Below are 15,162 nucleotides of genomic sequence, written 5' to 3'. Positions count from 1 at the left end.
AAAGTACAGGAAATAGTTTGCATAATGTAGACAAGTCCTTAAGCTAGCAAAGGAAAGCAATTATTTATGCATACCATAATTACCACAAACTGCAGTGTGATATTGACTAGTTTCAGACACTTGAATACCCTGATGTACCCTGCTCTTGCTCTCTATCAAAGCAGAGGGAAATCAAGTATCAAGAGTTCAATGTATTTTTTGTCAAACCCAGAGTAAAAATCTTTATTATTAACAATAACAGATCTGATTATTACAAGATCAATTACAGCCTCTGATGTTGTTACAGATAAATATCCCTTCAGCTTACAAGCTTTTTTTAAAAAAATGTAATGAGACCCACTTAAATGTGAATCAAATAAAACTTTGTTCAGCTTTTTGAGCAATATTGTTCAGTTTTTTTTAAGTCAAAGGCCGTTATATAGATCAGTGCAAGAAAGTGACTGCCCAAGGTAACTTCATTAATAATTTGTGCTTATGCTTACAGAAGATCAGACAACATTGTGGCTCAAGCAACTTCCACCACTCAATTAACATGCAACTATCAAATAGAAACCCGCAAAAAACTGAATTGCTGCTGCTCTGCACATAAATTGTTCATTTCTGTCTGTCCAACTGTGGGAAGGGAACGTTAGCCAAGTGCAAAATTATCATAATGCAAATACATTGCTGCTTATGGTAGGATGGCACAAGATAGATTAGGGTTGTTGTTTATTGAACGAGTAATCTGAGTTCAGAAACAATGAATGAAACACACTGGGTTGTGCATTTAAAAATTAAATGGTTAGAAAAAATTTATTACAGCATATGATTACACCACTTAAAGCTTTGAAGAAATGTTTGATTTATTTGAAGATTTATGTACAACTGAAAAAAACACTTTGCCTTGAGGGAAAATCAAGGTCGCTCAATTTAGGACCCTGAATGAACTGACAGGAATTACAAGAGGCAGAAACAATTACAGCATCCAGAAAAGCATTTGGGCAGATAAAGTCCTAATTGGATTACTGTAAGCATCACATGTGGCATAGACAAATGAGTTCATTGTCATGCTGTACAATTCTACGGACTTGGAATACTACTGGCATAATGAATATTACTTGCAGCACTTAAAATCTGTTTATAAACAGATATTTAGCTCTGTCTCCTTGTAGTAATTGATCAACATCTCTCAAAGACTTTGTACAAATCAGATAAATTGGCAAGCTGCAGGATAGATCCATTTTCTGCAAACTGCTTTGGTGGAAGGAGCAGAGTCCTGAAAGCTTTGGATATAATGTGTTCTACAGACCACTTCCAAGACTTGTCACTGCCAAGTTCTTCATGCTAGAGGGAATAATAAAAGAATCAAGTAATAATTTATTAAAGATTAAACAATCATACTCATGTCAGAAAGAAATCTGCAAATAATTCGTGTTTCCACTGTTCATTTTCTTGTCTTCCCATCATTTCATAGAAACACAGAAAACCTACAGCACAATACAGGCCCTTTGGCCCACAAAGCTGTGCCAAACATGTCCTTGCCTTAGAACTACCTGGACTTACCCATAGCCCTCTATTTTTCTAAGCTTCATGTACCCATCCAGGAGTCTCTTAAAAGACCCTATTGTTTCCGCCTCCACCAGCCCATTCCACAACTCACTACTCTGTGTAAAAAAGACATACCCCTGCCACCTCCCCTGTACCTGCTTCCAAGCACCTTAAAACTATGCCCTCTTGTGCTAGCCATTTCAGCCCTGGGAAAAAGCCTCTGACTATCCACACGATCCAATGCCTCTCATTACCTTGTACACCTCTATCAGGTCACCTCTCATCCTCCGTCGCTCCAAGGAGAAAAGGCTGAGTTCACTCAACCTATTCTCATAAGGCATGCTCCCCAATCCAGGCAATATCCTTATAAATCTCCTCTGCACCCTTTCTATGGTTTCCACGTCCTTCGTGTAGTGCGGTGACCAGAACTGAGCACAGTACTACAAGTGGGGTCTGACCAGGGTTCTATATAGCTGCAACATTACCTCTTAGCTCTTAAACTCAATCCCACGATTGATGAAGGCCAATACACCATATGCCTTCTTAACCACAGAGTCAACCTGCGCAGCAGCTTTGAGTGTCGCCTCTGATCTCGGCTGACATTTACATGCCGGGTGATACCTAATTAATTAGCTTGTTTATTTCAGCTTTTACTTAAAGATGTGTTAGGTGCGTTCTGACTACTGCTGCACCACTGCATTCTTCGCGGCAATGTATCGGTCTGCGGCCCGGAGGTTGGGGACCACTGCTCCACACTGCCAAGAGTCTCACCATTAATGCTATATCCTGCCATCATATTTGACCTACCAAAATAAACCACCTCATACTTATCTGGTTTGAACTCCATCTGTCACTTCTCAGCCTAGTTTCACATCCTATCAATGTCCCGCTGTAGCCTCTGACAGCCCTCCACACCATCCACAACACCCCCAACGTTTGTGTCATCAGCAAATTTACTAACCCACTTCTTCATCCAGGTCATTTATAAAAATCACCAAGCGTAGAGGTCGCAGAACAGATCCCTGAGGCACACCACTGGTCACCGGCCTCCATGCAGAATATGACCCATCTACAACCACTCTTTGCTCTTTACCTTCTGTGGGCACAACCACTCTTTGCCTTCTGATTTCAATCTTATTCAAGTGGTAGCCACCTGTGTATGAACCTCAACCATCAGTCAACAGATTATTCTTCAAACTTTTGGAAGAAAACAGTAACCAAATGCGGAATTGTCAATGTAGATCTATAGTTGCCTATGGTAGAATGTGCAAGGTAGCTCACACAAAATGCCGGAGGAGCTCAACAAGTAGGCAGTATCAATGGAAATGAATAAACAGTAAACATTTGGGCCAAGACCCTTTATCAGGACTGGAAAGGAAGGGGGAAGAAGTCAGAATAAGGTGGTGGGGAAAGGGGAGGGAGTACAAGCTAGAAGGTGATGAATTCAGAATCTGGGAGGTGACTGGAGAAGGAGGAATCTGACAGGAGAGGAGAATAGACCATGAGTGAAAAGGAAGGGAGGGGCAGCACCAGAGGGAGGTGATATGCAAGAGAAAAAAGAGGAGGGGGGGAGGGAGAGAGAAATGAAGAAGGGAATGGGGAGTTGGAAGAATTACCAGAAGTTGGAGAAATCAATGTTCTGCCACCAGGTTGGAGGCTACCCAGACAGAATGAGGTACTGCTCCTCCAACCTGAGAATGGGTAGAGGCAGCCATGGACTGACGTGTTGAAATGCAAATAGGGATTCGAATTAAAATAGTTGGCCACGGGGAAATATTGCTCTTTGCAGAGGGAGTAAAGATGCTCGACAAAAGAGTTCCTCAATCCATGTTGGGCCTCACCAATGTAGTACAGGCCGCATCGGGAGTACCCAGTACAGTAGACGATCCCATCAGATTCACCAGTGAAGTTTTGTCTCACCTGGAAGGACTGACTGGGGCGCTGAATGGAGGTGAGGAAGGAGATGAACGGGCAGGTGTAGCACTTTTTGCACTTGCTGGGATAAGTGCCAAGAGGGAGATGAAGGGAGATTAGAGGGGTGGAACAAATTGACAAGGGAATCGCAGAAGAAGCAGGAAGTGGAGAGTAGTGGGGAAGAAAGAACGATAAGCCGGATTGCAGAGGTTCATGGGATGGTAGGTGAGAACAAGAAGAACTCTATCCCTATTACTGTGGCAGGAAGATGGGGCAAGGCCAGATGTCTGAGAAATGGAGATCTGGGTGAGGGCAGCATCAATGATGGAGGAAGGAGAAACCATTCTTCAAAGGAGGACATATCTGATACCCTGAAAAGGAAAGCCTCATCCTGGGAACAAATGCAACAAAGACAAAGGAACTGAGAAAAGGGTGGGAAGTGGTATAGTCAGATAGTCATGGAAGTTGGTAGGTTTGTAAAAGATATCAGTACATGGTTTGTCACCAGAGATGGAGACAGATTACATTGATAACAGCAGTGCTGTTTCAGACACCCGTGCTGAGCTCACCAGTTTCATAAACTTTGCCTCCAACTTCCACCCTGCCCTTAAATTCACTCGGTCCATTTCTGACATCTCTCTCCATTTTCTCTATCTCTGTCTCCATCTCCAGGGGTCAGTGCCAGGCCCACTGCTATTTATCAATCACTCAGGTGGGGCTGTACAAGGCATGGTTAGTAAGTTTACAGATGACACTGTGACGAAAGAGGGTTACAAAGAGTACACATAGATTAAGATGTTAACTGTCCTGTGCTGGCACCAGTGGGATCAACAGTTGATCTGCCACCTGTCTTCAGGAGAAAGAGAGATAAGGAAGACAATGGAGCAGCATTTGGAAATTTTAATGAAGAGACGGGAGAGTTTAACGGAAGGAGACACGGTCTGAGAGCTGTCAAGATCAGCTCCTTTTTGAACCCTGAACTGTTTGAAGTGTGATGGACAGGCGATACCCCAGCAGGGGGATAAAAAGGGACAGGTTCGCTAAGGCAGGACACACACGACACTACAAGGTAACGAGACCCTGGAAGCGGTGCGCCTCCCACAAGTCGGCAGGAGTTTTTGGAGGGCTGGTCGCGGGACCAAGCCATAGACGCACAGGGTGGAAAGGTACGATCGGCGGGAACCTGGTGTGTGTCCGCCCTTGCCTGGGTGCCAGGTTCACTGCAGAGGAACAATCGTATCTGAAACGGAGGGGTCACAGTCGGTGACCTCAGAAGACATTACAAAGGGCTCGCCCGAAAGCTGACTGCGAAGAATATCGAAGGTCTGTGTGGAAACCGTTTTGAATATTCATTCGCTTTCGGTCTCTCTCTCCTCCCCCCCATTGTCCATCTCCCACGGCAGTGATTACTGTGAACTGAACTGAACTCAATTGAACTGAACTTTGCGTCACTTTGAAACTGGTCATTTACCCCTAGACGACGATAGAGCTTGATTGATCCTATTATCCTAGTTCTGTGTACATGTGTGTTTATCATTGCTGAACTGTTGCATTTATATCCTTACTATTAGAGTACTGTGTTGCTTATTTATTCAATAAAACTTCCTTAGTTCCAGTAATCCAGACTCCAACTGAGTGATCCATTTCTGCTGGTTTGGCAACCCAGTTACGGGGTACGTAACATAAGTGGAGGCTCGTCCGGGATTTTGAATGCTAAATTTGGGACGGAGTAAATTGATTGGGTTAAAATTCCCGAAAGAAAGAAAAGGCAAACAGCAGAAATGGAGATTGAGGAATTTATAAAGGCGCCGACCTTGGAGGCATTAGAGGATGCCAGGAAAGCGGAATTGGCAGCTGTGGCCAAACGATTGAATCTTGTTAAGGGGAAGTCAACAATGAGGAGACAGGAGATGCACAGAGCTATCGTAGAGCACTATGTATCTAGAGGTGTGTTTCCCCAAGGGGAGCTGGAGGTGATGTCTATTGAAAAACCTGGTGGAGACGCAGTATAGGTGCAGATTGAAAAACTGAGACTCCAGCATGAGTTCCAGGTACGGCAGCTAGAACACGAAGACAAGCAGTTAGAAAGGCAGGAGAAAGAGAAAGAGAGGCAGTTGGAGTGAGAAGAGAGGCAGAGGGAAAGGGAATTTGAGCTGGAGAAGTTAAAGATGATGGCAGAGCAGGGGCCCATGCCGAACCAAGGTGGAGGGTTCAAGGTGACCCAGGAGGTTAGACTGGTTCCCCCATTTGACGATATCGATGTGGATCGGTACTTTCTCCATTTCGAAAAAGTTGCTACAAGTCAGGACTGGCCGAGGGATAAGTTGGCTGTTTTGCTTCAGAGTGTACTTAAAGGAAAAGCCAAACAAGCTTACTCAGCTTTGTCCGCGGAAGATGCCCAGAGGTATGAGGTGGTGAAAGAGGCCATCCTCAGGATTTATGAGTTGGTCCCGGAGGCATACCGGCAGAGGTTCCGGAATGCGAGGAAGCAGTGGGACCGCACGTATTTAGAGTTTGCCCGTGAGATGCAGACATATTGTGAGCGTTGGTGCGCCTCGAAGGGGGTAGATGGGGATTATGGCAGACTGCTACAGCTGATCCTGATTGAGCAGTTTAAAGGTTGTGTCCCTGAGGGTATGAGACCCTACCTTGATGAGAAAGAGGCAGCCACGTTAGCCGCAACTGCTAAATTAGCGGATGAGTACACGTTGACGCATAGAATGAAGTTTGTCCCGAGTAAAGGCCACCAGAAGGGTAGTCAGGACGGCGGGGAGAGTCCGCCAGAAAAGTCAGAAAATAAGCCAGGGACTAGTGAGAAGGATAAGGTAGACCGGGAGCAGTCTGGTAGGAAGTCTCCTGGGGTCCTCTGTTATAATTGTGGGAAAGTCGGACACTTTGCGTCCAGGTGCTTTGCCCCAAAGAAGGAGATGAGGAAAGGAAAAACGGCGATTTTGACTGGCTGTATCAAGCTGGTAAACGAACTGCTAGGAGAGGAAAGGTCTGCCAAAGTTCAGGAAGGGCGCGAGAGGTTTATCTCGGCCGGATTGGTGTCAATGAAGGAGGAGTTAAACCCAGTTCCGGTGCAGATCTGGAGAGACACGGGAGCGTGTCAGTCATTGGTATTGAAGAGTGTATTAGAGTTCAGCTCAGAGACCCAGACTGGGGAGGTCAAGGTCAAAGGTATTGGGGAAGGGACAGAGGCAGTCCCTTTGCACCAGATACACCTACAAAGCAACTTGGTCTCTGGACCAGTCACGATCGGGGTGAGGCCCGAATTACCGATGAAAGGCGTGGAAGACTTGCTCGGTAATGACCTCGCCGGGGGAATTGTGTTCTTGACAGTGAGCTTGACAGGTCAGCCTGCCAGCATTGAGGCCCCGTCCATGGAGTCACAGGTTCATCCCGGGACTGCCGAAGTAAAAATTTAGCTGAGACGTTTCTACCAGCCTTGTACCAGGGGGAAGTAGAAAGTGAAAAGAAGGAGTGTAGTGAAACAAGAGGTAGTGAGGGAGCTGAGACCGACTTAGCATTAGAAAAGAAGGACTTTATACAGGCACAGGAGCGAGACGAGGAAACAGCTCACTGTGAAACAGAGTTAGGAAGAGAGCCAGTAGGCTATGGTGTGAAGGGGGAGGTGATAAGGAAGGAAGGGAGACCAAGTACCGCAGATGAGGAATGGGGGATGGTGCCAAAAATCTCTGGGGGTGAGATTTTTAACCTGGCCCACAAGGTACCCCTCGATGGACATTTTGAGGTGCTGAAGGAAACAGTCGGCGGAATCATGAAAGAGGTTTACTGGCTGCACAGGAGGAAGGATGTTATTGATTATGGCAGACGCGAACTGAGACGGTCACAGGCTTTTGATATGCTTAACAAACCTAGTCGGTGTTAGCGCGGAAATCAATGAAGCTAGGGTCCCCCTGATAAGAAAAAAAAAACATTTTGAAAAGATGAGGATGGTATCGACCAGATGGGAGAAGGCTATTGTTTTGGCCAGCTCTGCTGATAAGGTCTCTCCCTTAATCCCTGAACAAAGCGACTCTTTAGGAGAATTAATTAAACGGCTCGCACACGTGTGTTTGATTGTCCCGAGGCGATGCAAAGAACTGGGACGTTGGGTGGTGTTTGTCACGCTAGGTCAGCCTAGTGAGCAACACTCCTATAGAATGAGTAATTCAGTGACGAAAGGGCTAACGAACACAGAAGTGTATATTGGCGATGTAATACGGCTGTCTGAAGCCAGCTTGATAATGAACCTTAAAAAAAATGAGTTTGGCCACACGAAGGTCACTTATCTGGGGATTGTGGTAACACAGGGGCAGCTGGCAGTGATGCAAGCTAAGGTGCGGGCTATCTCTGACATCCCAACCCCGACAGACAAGAGGGTCCTCAGAAGGCTCTTGGAGATGGTGGGGTACTGTAGGAAGTTTTGCAATAACTCTGCGGTTACTATCCCTCCCCTCCTACTAAGCCCTTGCGAGAGAAAACTAAGTCGGGATGGGACGACCCTTGTTATCGTGGTCCGGGACGAAACCCAATGAGAGGTTACACTGATCGCAATTCATCAGTGTTTTCGGCCACTATGAAGTTTGCTAAGTTGGAGCCTGGTTTAGGGGATTATTAATAACACATATAAAAGGAACAGAAAATGTGATTGCTGGCTGTCTGTCAGGTGTTGACAACTTAAAATTCTCTGTATTAGCCAAATAGCTGATGAAGATGTATATTTTTGTGTATCTAATAATGTATTCATGTTTGTAATTTTTACCCCGGTAAAAATCCTTAAAAGTGAGGGGTGTGACGAAAGAGGGTTACAAAGAGTACACATAGATTAAGATGTTAACTGTCCTGTGCTGGCACCAGTGGGATCAACAGTTGATCTGCCACCTGTCTTCAGGAGAAAGAGAGATAAGGAAGACAATGGAGCAGCATATGGAAATCTTAATGAAGAGACGGGAGAGTTTAACGGAAGGAGACACGGTCTGAGAGCTGTCAAGATCAGCTCCTTTTTGAACCCTGAACTGTTTGAAGTGTGATGGACAGGCGATACCCCAGCAGGGGGATAAAAAGGGACAGGTTCGCTAAGGCAGGACACACACACGACACTACAAGGTAACGAGACCCTGGAAGCGGTGCGCCTCCCACAAGTCGGTGGGAGTTTTTGGAGGGCTGGTCGCGGGACCAAGCCATAGACGCACAGGGTGGAAAGGTACGATCGGCGGGAACCTGGTGTGTGTCCGCCCTTGCCTGGGTGCCAGGTTCACTGCAGAGGAACGATCGTATCTGAAACGGAGGGGTCACAGTCGGTGACCTCAGAAGACATTACAAAGGGCTCGCCCGAAAGCTGACTGCGAAGAATATCGAAGGTCTGTGTGGAAACCGTTTTGAATATTCATTCGCTTTCGGTCTCTCTCTCCTCCCCCCCCATTGTCCATCTCCCACGGCAGTGATTACTGTGACCTGAACTGAATTCAATTGAACTGAACTTTGCGTCACTTTGAAACTGGTCATTTACCCCTAGATGACGATAGAGATTGATTGATCCTATTATCCTAGTTCTGTGTACATGTGTGTTTATCATTGCTGAATTGTTGCATTTATATCCTTACTATTAGAGTACTGTGTTGTTTATTTCTTTAATAAAACTTTCTTAGTTCCAGTAATCCAGACTCCAACTGAGTGATCCATTTCTGCTGGTTTGGCAACCCAGTTACGGGGTACGTAACAACACTAAAAGAGGTGATGTTTCTGACAGGGAAAACATTTATCAAGATTTACAGAGGTATCTTCATCAGCTGGGTAAGAGGCCCAAGGAATGGCAAATGGAGTTTAATTCTGAAAGTTATGAGGCGTTGTATTTTGAGAAAACAAATCAGAGTGGGACATTCAGTCAAAAGCAGAGCCCTGGGTAACATTTTAGAATAGAGGGATCTAGGAGTACAAGTACATGATTTCCTGAGGGTGGCATTGCAAGTAGACAGTGGCTTTTGGCATATTGCCTTCATCAGTCAGGGTATTGAGTTTAGAAGGTGGGATGTCACGTTGCAGCTATACAATACACTGGAGAGGTTGGATTTGGAATTTGTGTAAATGTTTGGAAACTGTAATACGGAAGGTGGTGTTGGAAAGTGTAAAGAGGATGTTACCAGCATTCGAGAGACTGAGTAATGGTAAACATTTGAGCAGGATGAGGCTGTTTTCAGTTGAGAATGAGGGTTAATCTTATAAAGGTGTATAAAATCTGAGGGACATAGATAGGGTGAATACACTACCCCCCCATCCCGCCAGGGTTGGGGAAATCAAGAACTTGAGGGCACAGGCTTAAGGTGGGTGGCGATTACCGACTGCGTTGCCTCTGATCTGGGTCGACATTTACGTGCCAGGCAGTACCTAATTAATTAGCTTGTTTATTTCGGCTTTTTTCTTAAAGATGTGCTGGGTGCGTTCCGACTACCGCTACACTGCTGCATTCTTTGCGGCAATGTATCGGTCCGCGGCCCGGAGGTTGGGGACCACTGACAAAGGAGTGTCAGTGGATGCTGTATACTTGGATTTTCAGATGGCCTTTGACAAGGTGCCACACATGAGACTGCTTAACAAGATAAGAGCCCATGGTATTACAGGAAAGATACTAGCATAGATAGAGCATTGGCTGAGTGGCAGGAGGCAAAGAGTGAGACTAAAGAGGGCTTTATTCTGGTTGGCCGTTGGTGATGAGTGGCATTCTGCGAGGTTTGGTGTTGGACTGCTTCTTTTTATGCTGTGTCAATGATTTGGACGACGGAATTGAAGACTTTGTGGCTAGGTTTGTGTATATGAAGATAGGTTGAGGGATGGGTCGCGTTGAGGAAGCAGGGAGACTGCAGAAGGACTTAGACAGATTAGGAGAATGGGCAAAGAAGTGGCAGATGGAATAAAGTATCAGGAAGTGTATGTTGGTGCATTTTGGTAGAAGGAACAAATGTATAGACTTTTTTTTTAAACTGGCAGAAAATTAAAAAATCTGGGATGTGAAGATACTTGTGAGTCCTCATGCAGGTTGAGGCTGTGGTGAGGAAGGCAAAAGTCATGTTAGCATTCATTTTGAGAGAACAAGAATATAAAAGCAAGGATGTAATGCTGAGGTTTTATTAGGCACTGACAAGGCCTCACTTGGAGTATTGTGAGCCATTTTGAGCTCCTTATCTAAGAAAGGATGTGCTGACATTGGAGAGGGTTCAGAGGAGGTTCATGAGAATGAAAAGTTTAACACACTAGGAGGGTTTGATGGCTCTGGGCCTTTACTCATTTGAATTTAGAAGGCTGGGGGAGTACCTTATTGAAACTATTGAATGCTGATAGAGTGGATGTGGAGAGGACATCTTCCAACAGTGGGGGAGTACAGGACCTGACGGAACATCTTCAGAAGAGGGACAACCATTTAAAACACAGATGAAGAGGAATTTCTTTAGTCAGAGGGTGGCGAAACTCTGGAATTCGTTGTTCCAGGCAGCTGTGGAGGCCAAGTAATTGGGTTAAGGCAGAGGTTGACAGGTTGTTGACTAGTTAGGGTGTGAAAGATTATGGGGAGAAGGGAGAAGAATGGAGTTGAGGGGGAAATGGATCAGCCATGATGAAATGGCAGAACAATTACAATAGGCGAATACCTTAATTCTGCTCCTATATTTTATGGTCTTACGAATTAAATCTCTACTTATTGTAAATTTATAGTGTCCTTTTATAACTATGTATTTCTGCATTTAAGAATTTTTGCAGCAAGAGGAAAGCAGTAACTGTTTATAGCACATTGACAAGTAAAGATTATCTATTCGTCTAGTTCTTTCAAGTTTGTTCTTGCATTGGAAACAAGTACTTTTAATTAATACATCCAATTAGCTAAGGATGGATAAGTATTGAGAGGAAAACTAATCAAAATGCTCTTCATCATATTTACCCTATGTGTACCTTGGCTCTTTGCTAATTTTACACTACTTTGAAGAGGAGATCCCTTAAATTTGTCATTAACACTTCTGGTTGAATTTTTGGTGAGCTTTAATGCAAAATTAGTATACCTAACTTAAAACTGCTAGAACATCAGGAAAATTGCTTTGGTGTATTTAGATCCTTGTGTCTACATTCTAAATTAGCGATGTTCATGGTATTTTAATATACAAAAGGACTGAAACTTCACTCTCAAAATTTCAGGTAAACATTCCCTCCCATCCCATTTTCCCTCCTGAACTAATTGTCTTTTCTCTTTCCCACCCTCTCCATCTGCCCATCACCCACTCACTCATTCCATGCTCCACTGTCCTATCAGATTCTAGCTTCAGACCTTTGTCACTTCCACTTAAATTCTCTCTCATCCTTCACATGCCTATCAACACTACCCCTCACTTGGATCAACTTATCACCTGCCACCTCTTCCTCCACCTCTTTATACTCGTTATCTCCCCTCTTTCTTTCCAGTCCAGATGTATGGTCTGAACCCAAAATATCAACTATCAATTTTTCTCCACGGAATTAAACCTGTACAAGCTCCTTCTTTAACAAAGTATCATCCAACTAAGGAGAAAAAATGGGACAAAAACATGATTAAAGTTTTCTGAGTGATATCATATTCAACAGTCCTGAAACGATCCTTACAAATAATCAATAATAGACAATAGGTTCAGGAGTAGGCCATTCAGCCCTTTGAGTCAGCACCGCCATTCACTGTGATCATGACTGATCATCCACAATCAGTACCCCGTTCCTGCCTTCTCCCCATATCTCTTGACTCTGCTATCTTTAAGAGCTCTATCTAATTCTTTCTTGAAAGCACCCAGAGAATTGGCCTCCACTGCCTTCTGAGGCAGAGCATTCCACAGATCCACAACTCTCTGTGTGAAAAAGTTTTTCCTCAACTCCGTTCTAAATGGCCTACCCCTTATTCTTAAACTGTGGCCTCCGGTTCTGGACTACCCCAACACTGGGAACATGTTTCCTGCCTCTAGCATGTCCAATCCCTATCTTATATGTTTCAATCAGATCCCCTCTCATCCTTCTAAATTCCAGTGTATACAAGTCCAGTTGCTCCAATCTTTCAACATATGACAGTCCCACCATCCCGGGAATTAACCTCGTGAACCTACGCTGCACTCCCTCAATAGCAAGAATGTCCTTCCTCAAATTTGGAGACCAAAACTGCACACAATACTCCAGGTGTGGTTTCACCAGGGCCCTGTACAGCTGCAGAAGGACCTCTTTGCTCCAATACTCAACTCCCCTTGTTATGAAGGCCAACATGCCATTAGCTTTCTTCACTGCCTGCTGTACCTGCATGCTTACTTTCAGTGACTGATGAACAAGGACTCCTAGATTTTGTTGTACTTCCCCTTTTCCTAACTTGACACCATTCAGATAGTAATCTGCCTTCCTGTTCTTGCCACTAAAATGGATAACCTCACACTTATCCACATTAAACTGCACCTGCCCACTCACCCAACCTGTCCAAGTCACCCTGCATTCTCATAACATCCTCCTCACATTTCACACTGCCACCCAGCTTTGAGTCATCTGCAAATTTGCTAATTGTTACATGCTCAAGGAGATGTGTTTTTTTTTGTGAGAATGATGTAATGGTCTTTTGGAGGTCACCTGATGTGATTTTCCCGCCGATGTGAGGTCACGTGATGACATGTGCCCCGTGACTATACAAGGGTTGACCCAGGTGACGCAGTTAGTTTTTTTTGAGTTTGTAGATTTCCAGGTAGAACGTGTTGTGCCTCCATTTCTGTTGCATTTGTTTTTTGTGACGCAGTTTCATTTTTAAAACGGTTGTACGTTCTGTTGAAAGTTTCCATATTACTTGGACTGGAAATTTGTGGCTGGAAGTGCCAATTTACTCAATTCTGACATTTGAAGGGAGAGTGAAGAATTCATCGAAGGATCGAGAGAAGTCGGCATTGTTTGGCAGTTTAATAAAGAATCGACTTTATTGAGTCTTCGTTGGAGAGAACCTGCATTGAGATAACTCTTGCAAAAGGGCAATGAGTTCATGCAAACAGGTGCCCTCTCTCTAAAGGAATTTAAGGTCAGTTGATTTAAACTGTTTATTTTCAGCATCGGGAATCCCATGGACAGAACCAGCAGTAAAAGTGCGTCGGTGAAGAAATCTTTCTCCAGAGAAGTCTCTCCCAATTGAATGTGTAAAACTGTTGGACTTTCGAAGTTATCACTTTAAGAACTATATCTGACTGTATCGCTTTAAGAACTGTTTTCGCATTTAACACTTTAAGAACCAGAGCCGAGTGGTGAGTTGGTGAACAACTGCATACCTGTAAACCTCCGGTTAAAGTTTTCCTTTGTTTTTTTTCCCTTATCGTTTATACCTGTTTAATAAATGTTTGGTTGTTTTTATATAACCTGTCTCGATTAATATTCATTGTTGCCGGTTACGTAACATATTACTTTTAATCCCTTTATCTAAATCATTAATGTATATTGTAAATAGCTGCGGTCCCAGCACCGAGCCTTGCGGTACCCCACTAGTCACTGCCTGCCATTCTGAAAGGGACCCGTTAGTCCCTACTCTCTGTTTCCTGTCTGCCAACCAATTTTCTATCCATGTCAGTACCCAACCATCAATACCATGTGCTCCAATTTTGCCCACTAATCTCCCCTGTGGGACCTTATCAAAGGCTTTCTGAAAGTCCAGGTACACTACATCCACTGGCTTTCCCTTGTCCATTTTCATAGTTACATCCTCAAAAAATTCCAGGAGATTAGTCAAGCATGATTTCCCCTTCGTAAATCCATGCTGACTTGGACCGATCCTGTTACTGCTATCCAAATGTGCCGCTATTTCATCTTTTATAATTGACTCCAGCATCTTCCCCACCACTGGCGTCAGGCGAACTGGTCTATAATTCCCTGTTTTCTCTCTCCCTCCTTTCTTAAAAAGTGGGATAACATTAGCTACCCTCCAATCCACAGGAACTAATCCTGAATCTATAGAACATTGGAAAATGATGACCAATACGTCCACGATTTCTAGAGCCACCTCCTTAAGTACCCTGGGATGCAGATCATCGGGCCCTGGGGATTTATCAGCCTTCGGTCCCATCAGTCTATCCAACACCATTTTCTGCCTAATGTGAATTTGTTCAGTTCCTCTGTTACCCTAGGTCCTCTGGCCACTATTCCATCTGGGAGCTTGCTTGTGTCTTCCCTAGTGAAGACAGATCCAAAGTACCTGTTCAACTCATCTGCCACTTCTTTGTTCCCCATAGTAAATTCACCCCTTTCTGTCTTCAAGGACCCAACTTTGGTCTTAACTAATTTTTTCCTCTTCACATACCTAAAGAAGCTTTTACAATCCTCCTTTATATTCTTGGCTAGCTTACCTCATCTTTTCTTCCTGTATTGCCTTTTTAGTTATCTTCTGTTGCTCTTTAAAAGTTTCCCAATCCTCTGGCTTCCCACTCATCTTTGCTATGTTATACTTCTCTTTTATTTTTATACTGTCCTTGACTTCCCTTGTCATCCACGGTTGTCCCTTACTTCCCTTAGAATCTTTCTTCCTCTTTTGAATGAACTGATCCTGCACCTTCTGTATTATTCCCAGAAATACCTGCCATTGTTGTTCCACTGTCATCCCTGCTAGGGTATCTTTCCAGTCAACCTTGGCCAGCTCCTCCCTCATGGCTTCATAGTCCCCTTTGTTCAACTGTAATACTGACACTTCCGATTTTCCCTTCT

General features: G+C 44.3%; 1 protein-coding gene across 1 annotated transcript in view; it reads right to left on the bottom strand.

Moving 5' to 3' along the window:
• Window positions 1–200: 200 nt before the first annotated feature.
• The window catches only part of mlh1 (mutL homolog 1, colon cancer, nonpolyposis type 2 (E. coli)), a 116,266-nt gene continuing 101,304 nt past the window's right edge, over window positions 201–15,162 (bottom strand). The window contains exon 19 of the mRNA XM_072263063.1: window positions 201–1,323. Within this exon, the coding sequence (XP_072119164.1) occupies window positions 1,159–1,323 (165 nt within the window). The 3' untranslated portion in view covers window positions 201–1,158. The remainder of the gene's footprint in view (window positions 1,324–15,162) is intronic.

This window comes from Mobula birostris, chromosome 1 (genome assembly GCF_030028105.1).
Source record: "Mobula birostris isolate sMobBir1 chromosome 1, sMobBir1.hap1, whole genome shotgun sequence".
Taxonomy (NCBI): Eukaryota; Metazoa; Chordata; class Chondrichthyes; order Myliobatiformes; family Myliobatidae; genus Mobula; species Mobula birostris.
This window is presented reverse-complemented; position numbering and strand designations above follow the sequence as displayed.